This window comes from Coenobita brevimanus, chromosome 27 (genome assembly GCF_032717465.1).
Source record: "Coenobita brevimanus isolate Jiangsu-jjx chromosome 27, ASM3271746v2, whole genome shotgun sequence".
In the NCBI taxonomy this organism is placed as follows: Eukaryota; Metazoa; Arthropoda; class Malacostraca; order Decapoda; family Coenobitidae; genus Coenobita; species Coenobita brevimanus.
The window spans coordinates 4,760,001-4,775,559 of NC_136980.1; the positions used below are offsets into that span (position 1 = coordinate 4,760,001).

Consider the following 15,559-nt stretch of genomic DNA (forward strand, 5'->3'; position numbering starts at 1 on the left):
AAAGCCACTTAACCATCACCAAAACACTTAATACACTGTAGTAACTATGTACTTAAGTAACTGCAATTTTGTAACTGTAATTGAAACTGTCAACTTAATAAATCTTCAAGTAAACTTGAATAAACCTTCACCAAAACAATTCAGTAATTCACTGGCGCAACCAACGCTCGCTCTAGTGACCAGCAGAGCAACCGTAACCTAACGCTAGTGGTGCGAAACAAGCCCGCCGTGTTTGAATTTTCAGATAGAGATCGGGTTTTTGCGGTTAATCGAAATGAGAACGTTTTAGTAACACTTACGGTTAATGGCATATTACAGTTAAAAGAATCTCGGATAAAAGAGGCTCCACTGTATATATATATATATATATATATATATATATATACTGTATATATATTATATATAGGAATAGGTATATAAATACACTATTCATACCTTTAGTGATAGGGGAGGAAAATTAGGCCTACAGTATCATTCATTCATTCATCATCCAATCTCATATAGCCCTATGAGGAGAGTAGGAGCCTGGGGTTAGGCAAGTTGGTCCTGACATCTAACCTGCCGTGTGGCAGTGCCATTTTAAAACGGTCTGACATAATTCTGCAGCCAGTTCCAGTGCCGTTTTAAAACGGTCTGACATAATTCTGCAGCCAGTTCCAGTGCCGTTTTAAAACGGTCTAAAACAAAAAACTTCACTGTGATTGCATTTTTCAAGATTTTGCGGGTAAAAATTGGCAGGCATGTAAGGTAACTGTTCCTCTACCGTCCCCCAGGCTGTCAAGGCCGTACACTCACTTGATCCCCCTCACTCTGCATGTGTGCCTCACCCAGTGCTGTACATAGTGCAGGCATTTTGTAAATATTTTCATGTAAGTGTAAGTTGTAAATATTTTCTTGTAAGTGTAAGGACTATATAGTGAAGTCAGGTTGAAATACCTTCTTGTAAGTGCCAGGACTGTACATAATGAAGTCAGGTTGTACCTATCTTCAAGTAAGTGTAAGATAATGCATGCACAGAGAGAAAGACACACAAATTGTGATAGATGCTGAAGTATGGTAATAAGTAATCAGAAAAGTGTACTGAACAATGCTATACCTTCCCAGCATAAATACCTGAGTATACCTTACATAGAAAATGGCTTTCTCTCACTTACGTTGTGAGTTTGAGAGAGCGGCGATACCTGTACACGAGTATGCAGGACTCAAACTCATTTCCGAGCCTCGGTGAGCATTTTAATGGCGAAATTCGTTGTTTCCACATCAAAATCTATCATTTTAGCTTAAAAAAAAAAAAAAAAAAAGGCCAGCACTGGGGTGACCCAGAGGGCTAAAAATAGCCGGCACGCGGTGGGCTAAGATGAGTGACCAGCCTCACTCATCCCTGAGTGGCATTACATAAGCAGTAAACTTGCACAGGCTTAATCCGATTGGAGTGCCATAATTACTCACAAAACCACCAGGTGCCATAATTTAGTTATATATATGGTTACCACCCTGCATTGTAAATGGTTTCCTGTTGTACAGGACCATATTATAAAAATCTATCTATCTATTGCCAGACGCCACAATCCCGTTATGTTGAATTAAAGAGATTGAAGTGGGATGCCTAGAAACTGATTTATTCTGTTTTCCCTTCATTTTTGCCCCATTTGGATTGTAGGGAACCAAGGCTGAACTGCTGGATCCAGACATTTTACTGGTTTGCAATGTGGTGAAAATAAGGAAAGGTGGTGTCTCATGGTTTTTTTTTTTTTTTTTTTTCCCTGAGTGAGGACAAATGTCTAGAAGTCACAGACTACAGTAGCAGGCAATAAATACTATAAATTTAAATAACCTCACTGCCTAGCATGTTTGTTGCCAGTTGCTTGACACCCATTGCTCGTGAGAGGAAAGTGATTGTTTCAAGGGCATCCTTTCTATGGTTAGTGTTTCCTAATCCCTTCTATTTTGTGTCCTTTCTCTGTTGGTATTTCTGAATCTCCTCCATTCTGCTTCCCCTCTCTGTTAATTTTTTTTTTAATCCCTTCAGTCTGTATTCTTTTTCTGGTTATAGTTTCTCAATACCATCCATTCTGCACCATTTCTCTGGTCTTTGTTTCATAATCCCTTCCATTCTGCTTCATTTTTCTGGTTGTAGTATAAGAGAGAGGGGAATGTGAGTTGGGAGCAGGGCAGTGAAATGGCGGGGGACGGCGATGTGGAGGCGATTTGTTTGTGGCCACCCAGAATGGGATTGAGGCGTCTGGCAATAGATAGATAGATAGATAGAGATAAAAAATTTGTGGAGGTAGCTAGAATAAACCAGAAAACATGTCATGGGATTGAAGAGGTTAAGAGGTCAAATTGTTGTTTTCTAGATCTCCACAGTATGTTATCAGAGAGAGATGTAAAAGTTTGTTTCTTCTCTGATAACATACTATAGTTCCACTTATAGCAGAAAGGTGTGATCGCTTGTGCATGTTTTTGGAACTACACTCAGCAAATTTAATACAGTATATACTGTAAAGGCAAACCCCGAATTACGATACCCCTAGATGTGATACCCAGGAGTAGTGATGGGGTAGAAATATCACCCAACCCTGCCTATCATAGGCATATCCCCCCCTGCCCCTTTTTTTTTTATGATGATATTTTAGACTTAAATTTTGTTTAAGTTGATTTATAAACTGCTTTTAGACTTAGATTAATGTTTTATAGTGGTAGGTGGAGTGAACACTATCACTTAGGGTACAGATTCTCGCCCTTCGGACAAGGTACAAAACAGTGTGGACAACTAGGTGACTCAACAAAGAATATTTTGTGTTTGACCGTTGAACATCTACCCCATCATGGAATACATAATAATTTAACCCATAAAGTACTAAACTTGTCGATCGAGCTTTTTGCGCAGTTTCTTAAAAGGACAAACAACGCTGATTGTGCAACATCCACAAAAAACTGGCAGCAGCTGGCTCCACCCCAGCTCTGACGTAGATGGCTTCTAACCGATCAGAACTAAGTGTTGGACACACCGGAGGGGGGACCCAGGCCCATACCCAGGTGGTGGGGGGTTTACCCCCCACCTCCCTCTTGCCACGTCCCTCTACCCCACTACCTTGTTACTACTCTACCTCCCACCATTTTTACCACCACCACCACCCCTCCTACACCCTCCTCATGCATCCCTCCCTCCCATGTGGATCTCCCCCCCCAGTCATCTTGGGGGAGGGTATTTCCCCCCTACCCTCCCTCCATGTCCCTGTACTTCACTGGGGTCCTTCCTTTGTGTCTGGTGGTGGTCTTCTCCCATCCCTCCATCTCCATACACCCCCTCCTGGCCTTACCACTTCCCCCCACCCCCACCCCACCCCCTAGCACACCGTATCTTTACCTACCTAGCCTCAAATATTGCGTATTTTTTACACTATGGCGCATGTTCTTGAATCATTACCTGTAATTTATTCATGTCTTTGCATACAGATATGCACACCACAATTATTTTAGCTGTCTTTATTCAAAACCCACTCGAAAAAGAAATTTTATATTATGCCGATGCATGCAAGCATGTTCGAGCCTTCAAAAACGGAACAAAACAAAACGAAAACTAGCTAGATTTGACAGCTTGGAGGGGAGGGGAGAGGGGATATTAGGCAAGGGAAGGGAAGGAGAGGGAGGGGACTGGAGGTATGGGGAGGAGGGGAGTATAAGTTTTATTATTTATCATATTTTTATTGGGGGGGGGGGTTCATGACCATTTTCCCTAGCTAGATTTGACAGCTTAGCGGGGAGGGAAGGTTAGGCAAGGGAAGGGGAGGGGATTGGAGGTATGGGGAGAGGAGAGTAGGGGAGGATAAATTTTTCTATTTATCGTATTTATTTGGGGGGTTTGTCACCATTTTATTTTTTTCTAAGCACATTACAATGGTTTATAACCTCTGTACACATCTAAAAAAAAAAAAAATGATTTTGCTGATTTTTGTACGTATTTTTGTGAAGAAAACAGGTGCGAGCAGTGTATTTTCTTTCTCGCCGGGGCTGTGAAGGATAACTATTATTAACTTTGACTGGCCATAGCTCAGTAACTATTGGGTCTAGGAGGGTGGGGTTTGTTTTTTCAGGTGTGTAAATTCAAGTTCTATAAATCGGGCATAAAACTTTTAACCTCTGATATAGTCGAAAAATAGACCTGTTTTTGTGTCCTAGGGGGTACTCAAGGCTGGAGAATCGCATACCCTAGGGGTTAAATAAATAAATTATGAAAGCCTTGTAGAGTAAATATTTTGTTCATAGATGAAAACTATGATATTGATAAATCATGTGTTTGCATTCAGGCTGTTCATTGAAAAACACTTTGAAAATATAAAGGAATTTCTAAATAAATTTTGTAAAATAAGAGGGAGATAAAGGAGCTCAGCAACCAGAACAGTAACTAAAATGACGTAAAGAGGGGCCGTTGAAAAGGCTACCCCGATCATATCATCGATTGATAACTCAGTTGTTTACATTTGGGCTGTTGAAGGGAAAATGCTTTGAAAATACAAAGGAATTCCTAAGTAAATGTTGGAAAATAAGAGAGAAGAAAATAAAGGAGAAGAGTAAATAAAACTACATAAAGAGGGGCTGTTGAACAGGCTATCCCGATCACATCATCGATCGCATTCTCCGTCAAAGCATCAACGATTCTGTCACATTTCACACCTTGGATGATTCTGTGTCATATATACATTATTATCGTGCAAAACAGATGTTTATTGAATTGTCCCGGGACCGTCTGATGGTGGGATTGTATACAATGCTTCCGCTTCTTCTCTACCAATTTTGAATACGAGTCGGAGTTTGCAGCCTCCAGTGACCTTGACTGAGTACAAGTGAAAAGGGCATTACCAGTATCTTCTTTTACAGCTGTTATGCCATTTAGATTGGCTTTAAACATTTCTTGGACTCATTTGGGTGGGTTTAGGACTTGGTTGGGAGAGGAAACCCAAGGCTCAAAAATGCATCCCTGTACTTTTACATGTTAAATCTACCCCAAGATATGATACCCCGCCTAGCAATGAATTTCTGCTTAACCAATTGCATTGTTAAAGCGGTGTTTGCTTATATACTATTATACTCAATTATCAAAAGATTATTTCTGGACTTGGATGGGTGACCGCCTGGGAACACCAGATGCTGTTGGCATCCCTACGTCAAGTGGGGTTGGTGGAGGATTAGTGCCCCTCCCTGTAAAACAATTAACTCTAAGCCCTTGGCCACCCTGTCTGGGATACATGGCGTCTGGCAATGAATGAATGAATGAATTATTTCTGGAAAACGTTTGTGTAAAGGGAGTTTTTACATAAATCAGAACTGACCCTTCATAGTTACACAAAAGCAATTTTGTGTGTGTGTGTGTGTGTGTGTGTGTGTGTGTCCGACTGTAGGCATAGGCTTCACAGCCTGCTTTCAAGGCCCAGTAGTCCTCCTACGTACTGCACACCCCTATGTGTCACCACTTCGGCGCTAACACCCACTTTCCATACTGAATACATGCTAGGGCTGTCTCATAAAGGACTGGTGTATTGGTATTAGGAGAGGTATTTTTACAACATGTCGGCAGGTCTTTTGGTAGATCAGTAAAGTCTGATTTTATGAAATTCAAATCCTTAAACTGTTCCTTGCCTCAGTGGGATTTGAACCCAGGTCTGTTAGGACTGCAGGCCAACTCTGTACCGATTGAGCCACCGCCTCCTAAAACACATTGAAACTTGCTGTACCATTGTGTTTTTGTACACTTACAGTGACTTGTTCTAGCAAGCTCTTTATTTTATATAATGTACTGTAATAGTACAGTGGAGTGAGATATTGCAAGCAGGCAAGCACATAACAAAGAGAGAGCATAAACGAGTGTATTTACATCATTGCAGCATGTGCTTGACAGAGAAGTGATTGAGTATGAGTACCATCCAGAGCTGTACAACTGTTTGTTGTTATGTACGTAGAAAGCTTGAGTAGGGTACCCCCACCAAATTTGTGTAATAATTTTATTTCTATCCTCCCCTTTTCTTTCATTCTTTTAAGGTTTTGCATAGATTGGAATTACTGTGTGTAAATTGAAAGTACTCTACATGAATAGGGAAGTACCTGTAGTTGCTATAGAAACTTGAGAAGTCAGTCATTTGAGGTAGGAACTAGTTGTGGATCACCCTAAAATATACTAACCTCTGAAGTCCTATGTCCAACGATTATCAGTTTGTGAACTTGGTTCGTGAATTCTTATGGCTGACGATTGTAGAGAGGTTACAGAAAACTGGAGAGTTGTAACCCCACCCCTTTTATGACATAAATGGTACCCAGCCAATGGAAACTAAGAGATGAAGTGGTGGGGAGAGATCCCAACCCCCCTCCCCTGCCATCTCTCCACTTCCCTCTGCCCCATTGGATCATGCCCTTTGTGTTCCCTTCCACCCAAACTACCACCCCATATTCCCTCTTGATCATATTAGCTGTGTATGGCAAGTATATTCCCTCCCTTTCCCTCCATTCCTGATGCCTCCCCCCCCCCCACACACACACATACACACTCCACCTCCCTCTCTCCCCTTATGATGTCCCATTCTTGCTCATGGTGAGGACTGACTTTATTTTGACAGTTGACAGTATGGTAAACAATTGACATATGAGAGTGAAATGTAAATTTTCTGGTGTTTAAAATCAAGCTCTTCAAATCCAGAAGACCAAACTTTACTTTGGTGCAATTTTTTTTCCTCTATATGTGAGGGGTTACAATTTTTTATTTTTGACTTTTTTTTGACAGTCAATAGTGTGGTATCCATTAGACATATGAGAGCAAAATATACATTTTCTGGTGTGTAAAATGAAGCACTTGAAATCTGTAAGACCAAAATTTACCTTGATGGAAAATTGAAAAATTTGACCCTTTTTACGGTTCTGGGGGTAGGCCAGGTCAGCGATTTGTGGTCTTTAAGAGTTATTGTTCACATCAATATTTAGTTAAGCAAAATGGGGAGATCGTGCTAATCTCTTCTTTACTGTCTGCAGGTACTGTAACCGTGAATTTGACGACGAGAAGATCTTGATTCAACACCAGAAGGCCAAGCACTTCAAATGTCACATATGTCACAAGAAGCTCTACACTGGCCCAGGACTCTCCATTCACTGTATGCAGGTTAGGTTCATCTGCTTATTACCAGTATTTTTATTAAGTTTATTGAAATATGGTGGTCTAGTGGGTTAAGGTGCTTCACTAGGTCTATTGCCAGACGCCATAATCTCGTTAAGGGGTGGCCACAAACAAATCGCCTCCATGTCACCCTATTCCCCTTCATTTCACTGCCCTGTCCCCCGCTTACACACCCCTCTCTCATATGCTTCTCCATTCCATCCCTCCATCTCATCTTTGGCCTCCCTCTTCCTCTCTTCCCCTCCACCTCACCCACATACACTCTCCTCATTAGTCTCTCACTCTCCATCCTCCCCACATGGCGACACCACCTTAGAATTTTTGTTCTAATGCTTTGTATCACGTCCACATGTACACCACATTGCTTCTTCAGTTCCATATTTGTCAGTCTGTCTCTCCATATAACTCACAAGCTCCTTTCAGGTAACTTATATCCACTGCTCTTACTCTTGTGTCCTTCCAACAAGGTTCAAGCTTCACTTCCATACGTTATAATTGGTATCACAGTACCATCATGCAGGCCCCCCCTCCCCCCCTTTTTTTCCCCCCCTCCATGTGCTCTACCCTACCGGTATTTATCATTGCTTTCAAAGAACCACATTTTTCATTTCCTCATCATCCAACATCACTGTACATTCAGTGACTTCATTTTTCTCAAAGACCATAACTTTACTCTTCCCTACATTCATCTTTAGATTCTGTTTCTTACACACTCCCCGAAACTCATTCACCAAGCCTTGCAGTTCCCTTTCATCTTCACTTGACAATACTGTATCATCTGCAAACAATACAACAGTACGGGACATGTGGAGGTGTAGGAGGACTACTGGGCCTTGGGATAGGCCACTGCCCCCAAGAAATGGGTCCTGAGCCTTTGCCCAGAGTCGGACACGTTAAAAAAAAAAAAAAAAAAAAAAAATACAGGAAGTTTCCAAACGCTGCCGTCTCTCATTAGGGCCACTCGAACATCCACTGCTCTACTCTACATCTCTTTTATAACTACATCCATATACAGATTGAACAACCAAGGAGACATGACACATCCCTGTTTCAATCTAATGTTCAGATAGAAAATTTCATTCAGTTTACTATCCACTTGCACTGCAGCCTTAGCATCCTCATATATACTTTTCGCGGCATTTAACAATTATTCATTTTATCATCATCATTATCTTCATTATCCAGACCTCCTTTCCCACCTTAGGGCAGGGTGGGGAGTAATAACGTCCAGACAGCCCAGGTATGCCCGCTCCAATGGACCACACTTACATTCACTCATCATTCAAGCCCCTTGAATCCTGGCTCTGTCTGATATGCCACAAACTTTCACCACAGCGTGTAGCTTCACATAAACGTATCGATGGAGTCAATCCAAACGCTGTCACGTTTAAAAGGGGTATTGATCATGCACTTCTCACAACATTCATCCAGCCAGCTCACTCTCTTGTCAGTACCCTAGTCTCATCAATTTCCACACCTCTCTTCCTCACACACTCATTCACCATATCCCTCCACCTTCTTCTTGGCCAGCCTCGTGTCCTCCCTCCTTCAGATTTTCTCAGATATACCTTTTTCACCACTCTGTTGTTATCCATTCTCTTGACATGACCATACCATTTTAGTACACGCTTCGATTGTATGTCCACAGACTTTCTCACTCCACATCTTTCATGAATCACATTATTTCATATTGTATCCACTCCCTGTGCTCCACATACTGTACATTTCTGAGCAGTCCCATCTCCATTGCTCTCACTCTTGACTTTTGTTTTTCATGCCACACCATAGTCTCACATCCATATGTTAAAGTTGGCACTAACACTCCTTCAGTAAGCCTAGTGCAGCTGCAACATTCAAGCCTTTGTTTTTTATCAGTCCCTTCATAGCTCCAGCTACCTTGCTTGTGTCACTCTACTTTCCACTTCTTTTGCACATTTTCCTCTCTTTTCTGTAACTGTACCTAGGTATTTAACTCTTACCATTTCCAGTCTCTCCGTTCGCTGTAACATCACACTGGGAGTCACCTTCTCACTCGATTACCGTCACTTTACTTTTTTTTTACATTTACTCCATATATTCTTAATATTTTCTGCTTTCTTTGTGTATCCACTCTGTCATATGCTTGTCCCAAATCCATACAACTTCTTTTCCATCTCTAGAAGTTTTTCCATTAAAGACCTAAAGATGAATATCTGATCTGCACAACCTCTTCCCTTCTAAAACCTCCCTGTTCTTCTCCAACTACAGTAATTCCTCTGTTATTTCCCTCTCTCTGTCAATAAGTATCCCACCATAAACTTTGCCAATTACACTAAGAAGACAAATTCCGCTATGATCACCACACACTTCTTTTTCCTTTTTCCTCTTGTACAGAGGAATAATTATACATGACTTCCAATCCTCTGCGACTCGACCTTCCTCCCAGGCCAGTCTGCACATCTTCCATATCCATTCTACTATTATCTCTCCTCCATTCTTTAGCATTTCACCACACACTTCATCAATTCCTGGGACTTTACCCATTTTGGCTCTCTTCATTGCTTCCACTACTTCATCCTACTGATCTCTTCCTCCATTCCCACCATGCACCTCCCAGCCATTCCCCAGCCACTTATACTTGCATTACTTTCATTCTCTGTGTTTAACAGTTACTTAAAGTGTTGTCTCCATCTGCTCACTTTTCCTCCTTTCATCATAATCAGTCTGCCATTTTTATTTTTCACTCTCCTGCTAATTTTCACTCTGTCTAACCCTCTTTACCTCCCTCCAGAATATTTTCTTACATTCTCTCTACTTTGCACTCAGATTCATTCCTAATTCCCCATCCACTCTCTTCTAACTCACATACTAATCTTTTCTAGCATTAGATACAAAGATGTCACTGCACAAGGATTTAATCTGTATTGTATTCAGCTTAGAGATCCCTTGAGGCTGGCCCCTCACACTGAGAAGTCTTCTTAGCTAAACAAAATTTGTCTGGCCAAGAAGACTAGCCTACATTAAAAAATATGAAGAAATGTGACAGGCTTATAAATTTCAAGAGGTTACACAAAGTCATACCCTATGGTAGTGGGCATTAAGTGAAATTAAATGATAAGTTTTTTTTTCTCATTCAAGATATTAGTCTTCATGGCTTTAACCTGTGGTGCATTTGGCTGTAATAAAGTGCAGTACTGTGTTCAATTTTCCATCTAAAGGGTTAATTAGTTGAACTTTTCATTTTTTCATTTTTTTTTTTTTTTTTTTTTTTTTCCATATAACTTGTCAGGTCTTAATAAAAGGTTAGTCTCTCACAGCTGAAGGGTTAGAAGTAATCTCCATGAACCCCTTAAAAGTGATTATATCCTTAATTTAATCAAGCCTCCATCAAGTAGTTTTATATGCTGTATTAGGAAGGCTGTCAAATTGTGATGAGTTTAATGAAAATTGTATCGAACCTCTTTGTTTGGTACAGTCTCCTGACCGAAATAAAATTACCTGAAGATAGCAAGAATAAATAACAATGTAATGGAGTGAAGTGGTTAAATTCCACTGCAGTTCAAGGTTGTCCCTGAGCTGGAAAAAAAAAATAATAATAATAATATTGTATTCCCTACATCAATGTAGGGAAGAGTAAAGTGATGGTCTTTGAGAGAGGTGACGTTAGTGAATGTACAGCGAGGTTGGATGGTGAGGAATTGGAAAATGTGAGTACGTTTAAGTACTTTGGTAGTGTGATGAGTAAGGATGGAGGTTTGGAGGGTGAAGTGCTTGAAAGGGTACAGCACGGAAGAAAGGTTGCTGGTTCTTTGAAAGCAGTGATAAGAAACAGGGAAGTGAGCATGGAAGTGAAAAAGTTACTACATGACAGTATCGTGATACCAACTCTAACGTACAGAAGTGAAGCTTGGACATAGTTGGAAGGACACAAGTCAAGAGTGAGAGCAGTGGAAATGAGTTATTTAAGAGGAGCCTGTGGAGTCATGTGGAGAGACAGGCTGACGAATGAGGATATAAAAGAGCGTTGTGGTGTTGATGTGGATGTGATAGGAAGCGTTATGAGGCACACACTGAGGTGGTTTGGCCATGTGGAGAGGATGGAGGGTGAAAGACTGACGGAGAGAGTGTATGTGAGCGAGGTGGAGGGGGGAAGAGGGAGGGGGAGGCCGAGGATGAGATGGAGGGATGGGGTGGAGAGGTATATGAGAGAGGGGGGTGTGAGTCGGGAGCAGGGCAGTGAAATGGCGGGGGACAGGGCGACTTGTAGGCGATTTGTTTGTGGCCACCCCAAACAGGATTGAGGCGTCTGGCAATAGATAGATAGATAGATAGAATATTGTATTGTAGGGGTTATGACTTAGGATATATCAGTGATGATGTTTTCCAATCATCAGGAACCTTAATATAAATGGTAACAGCCAGGCCTGTTTCAACCCATTCTAGGTGTAGAGATACAAGACTAAGTTACTGTACCCCAGTGGGTTCAGAAAATTATTACTCTGGCTCTCGAGAGCCCTAGGACTTCTGGAAATTGTCTGCCACCAGATGTCTCTCACTGTTTACAGCTTCTCTCTCCCAAGCACGTGTTCAGTTACTGTGATTTTTCTCTGTTGATGTGAGAACTTCTGTGGCAATATACCGTCATACACTATTGAAGTATTGAAAAAGCTTTGTAACTAAAATATAACAGAGGAGAATACGTTGCTCTCATTGTTTTATTTCCGCAAAAATGAAGCCCGAATTTTGAAAACTGGCACTTATACATTATATTCCTATTCAGCATTTTTAATGAAGTTACTACAAAGCTGAGTTAATTCTTGACTCATGAAATGTTCAATATATTGTATACTGTAGACTGTCATTTTAGCCAAGTGCTTGTTTTATTTGTGTCATTTTCTCATTTGGCGGAAATTTTATGATGTATTAAATTTTTCTACATCAGCCATCTGAGGTCAGAGACTGTCCCCATTTAAAGATTTGATCATGACTTATCCCCATGGGAAAATGCGCTACCACCACTTTCAAATAAGCCGTATCAAATCTTGGAACAGGGACTGTCTTTGAGGTTGGATGGCTGATGTAGAATGATTTAATACATCATCATTAAATTTCTGCCAAAGGAGACTACTGACACAAACAGAACAAGTGCTTGCCTAACACTACGGTTTATATCAAACATTTCAGGAGGCAAGAATTAACTCAAGCTTTGTAGCAACTTCATTAAAAACAACAAAAAAAATATATAAGTGCCAGGTTTTCAAAGTTCGGACTTGGTTTTCGGGAAAATAAAACAACAAGAGCAATGTATTCTCCCGTGTTATATTTTTGTTACAAAACCAATACAATACTTTAATAGTGTATAATGGTATTTTGCCACACAGGTTCTTTCACCAACAGAGAAAAATCACGGTAATTTAACACATGCTTGGGGAGGACAAGCAGTTAACGGTGGTAGCCTCAAGTGGCAGGCAGCTTCACAAGTCCCCCTTGCAGAATGAGCCTCTCAAGAGTCCTGTAGCACTTTACGGGTTAAAGGTTAGATCATAATTTGAAGAACAGTACCATAGATGTTATATAAAGTTTTGAAGTGTTATAATTTTAATTATCTTATATTTTTCAATTGCCTTGTCTCTTAGGTATGCAAACAAACCATGGATGCAATTATTGACCGATGTTGATGACCCATTGTATCTCATATTCAATGTCCTGACTCTTAGGTACATAAAGAGACAATAGACAAAGTTCCAAATGCTCTACCAAACCGCAACAACATCGAGATAGAGATTTATGGAATGGAGGGCATCCCTGAGGACGACCTGAAAGAGCACGAACGTCAGCGTGCGGGACGACTAGGGGCAGCCGGGAGGCGACAGGAGGAAGAAGATGATGAGGATTCCCAGTCCAGCCTCCCAGGACAGTCCAACCCACCACCACCTGCCGTGCCTTCCCAGGGACCACCAGGACCCATGGCGCCTATGATGGGACCCAATGGTCCTATGATGCCTATGATGGGACCAATGGGACCCATGGGTCACATGCCACCATACATGGGTGGGCCAGGTATGATGGGTGGACCTATGGGGCCAATGGGACCCATGCCACCACCTGGGGCTCCACCCAGCACCAATCCCCCCAGCACCTCACAGCCGCCCAGCAAACCACTATTTCCATCTGCTGCTCAGGTACGCTTCTTCCACATGATAAATATTGAAGTCTAATCAGTCTGTTCTTAAGCCTTAAGACTTTAAAGCTGACAGCTGATTGGTTGTCTGAGTGCAGTTATTAGTAGCGATGTATTGTAAATAATTTTTATTATAATGGTTACAGTAACCGCTCGTGATGATAAGATTGTTTACATGCTTGCAGGCATAGACCTTGGTCACCTAATGGCAGCTCTCCATGCTGCTCAATCAATGGCAGCCTCCCTGTTCAATCTCTTAACTCTGAGGTCACACTTAATGACCTCATTCCAGGTCTTTTTCGGTCTACCCATCGCAACCCCACCCTTAGTATTAACGCTTCTCACTGTCTGCACCCAATTATCATCCCCCATCCTGTCCACATGCCCAAACCACCTCAGTCTACCTCTCCTCATCATAGTACCAATACACTCCAGTCCCATCCTAAATCTCAACTCGTCCATCAAAAACCCAGCCCCCAGCCCCCCCTCCCCCCAAGCCTTGCACTCAGGAACGCACTGCATATCCACCAAATCTTTGTCATTTCTTTGGCTAGGGAGGGAACGGAAGAAGTTCAGGGAGCTGTTGTCTCCCCTGACATTGAGAGGGCTCTCCCTACGTGCTAAGGGATCTCTGTATCCAGCATGTGTTGGAAGTGTATTGCTGTATGGTAGTGAGACCTGAGACCTGGGCAGTAAAGGAAAAGGATATTTGCAGGCTCAAACGTACAGAAATGACAAAGATTTTGTGGATATGCAGTGCGTTCCTGAGTGCAAGGCTTGGGGGGGGGGGGCTGGGTTTTTGATGGACGAGTTGAGATTTAGGATGGGACTGGAGTGTATTGGTACTATGATGAGGAGAGGTAGACTGAGGTGGTTTGGGCATGTGGACAGGATGGGGGATGATAATTGGGTGCAGAGAGTGAGAAGCGTTAATACTAGGGGTGGGGTTGCGATGGGTAGACCGAAAAAGACCTGGAATGAGGTCATTAAGTGTGACCTCAGAGTTAAGGGATTGAACAGGGAGGCTGCCATTGATTGAGCAGCATGGAGAGCTGCCATTAGGTGACCAAGGTCTATGCCTGCAAGCAAGTTGGAGCCTTCAAAAACGAAATGAATTCACTTTGAGGGAGCTGTATCAAGTTGATTATAAGCCACAGGCAGTAGCGTGAGTAAAGTGAAAAGAAGTTCTGATATTTAATTCATTTGGCTCCCCCCCCCCACTTCACCCCCACCCCACCCACTAGTAGCTCAGTGGCCGGATAAGACAATACTGTTGCTCTGCATCATTTCCACAGCAGTTTTCTTTGACCTTGCATCATATTCTGCTGTTAGTCTCTTGTTACAGGTCAGTATTGAAGATGGAGATATGGTAATTGTAGGCTGAATCAATAGAGAGTTGGCCTGGAGTCCTAATGGACCCAGGTTCGAATCCCCGCTGGGACAGGGAACAGTTTAAGGATTTGAATATCATTAAAGCAGGCTTTACTGATTTACCAGATGACCTGCCGACATGTCATAAAAATACCCCTGCTAATACCAGTACACCAGTCCTGTATGAGACAGCCCTAGCATATATTCAATATGGACATTGGGTCTTAGTGCCGAAGTGGTGACATGTGCAGGTGTGTGGACGTAGGAGGACTACTGGGCCATGGGAATGGGCTATGAAGCCAATGCCCAGAGTCGGGGGTGTGGGGAATGTAGGCGTTAGCTGGTATTTTCAAAGTTTGGTTTTGCTTCCTGCAGACAACAGCAAGCAACAGCCAGATAGGACCAGTCAAACCAGCCTTCCCAGCATACAGTCAAGCCAATGGACAGTCGGCACCGAGCAGTCAATCCTCAACTGTAAACAGCGTGCCTCAGGATAAGGGAGAGTCTAAAAAACCTGCCTTAATAACCACTGTCTCGGCAAACTCGCGCATCATACATCCCGAGGAGGACATCTCTTTGGTAGGTGCCACCTGCACTTGTATCTCTTCGTTCTTTTCATGGTGATGCTTACAATTTTTTATTTAGATAATTTAAGCTACTGTAGAGTAATTGGACTTCTTTTAGGGGTATAGTGTGTGTTTGCTATGTACTAACCCCAGCATCAGGTAATAAAGTTCTCCCCTTCTTAGTTTAACCATTTGACCAGTGAACAGTGGTACATGATACTGTATTTTCATCATTGTAAAAATAGAAATCCCTTTGAGCATTTTGCATTTGTAGTATTTGATGCCTTGTGATGGGTTAAG

The 15,559-nt window shown here is 42.0% G+C and overlaps 1 protein-coding gene across 2 annotated transcripts in view; it reads left to right on the forward strand.

The window, feature by feature from the left end:
- Positions 1 to 15,559, forward strand: part of LOC145394552 (uncharacterized) — a 63,653-nt gene that overhangs the window by 20,421 nt on the left and 27,673 nt on the right. For both annotated transcript variants that reach the window (XM_080268390.1, XM_080268391.1), the window contains exons 2-4: positions 7,021 to 7,147; positions 12,859 to 13,323; positions 15,069 to 15,272. In XM_080268390.1, the coding sequence (XP_080124516.1) occupies positions 7,021 to 7,147; positions 12,859 to 13,323; positions 15,069 to 15,272 (796 nt within the window). The remainder of the gene's footprint in view (positions 1 to 7,020; positions 7,148 to 12,858; positions 13,324 to 15,068; positions 15,273 to 15,559) is intronic.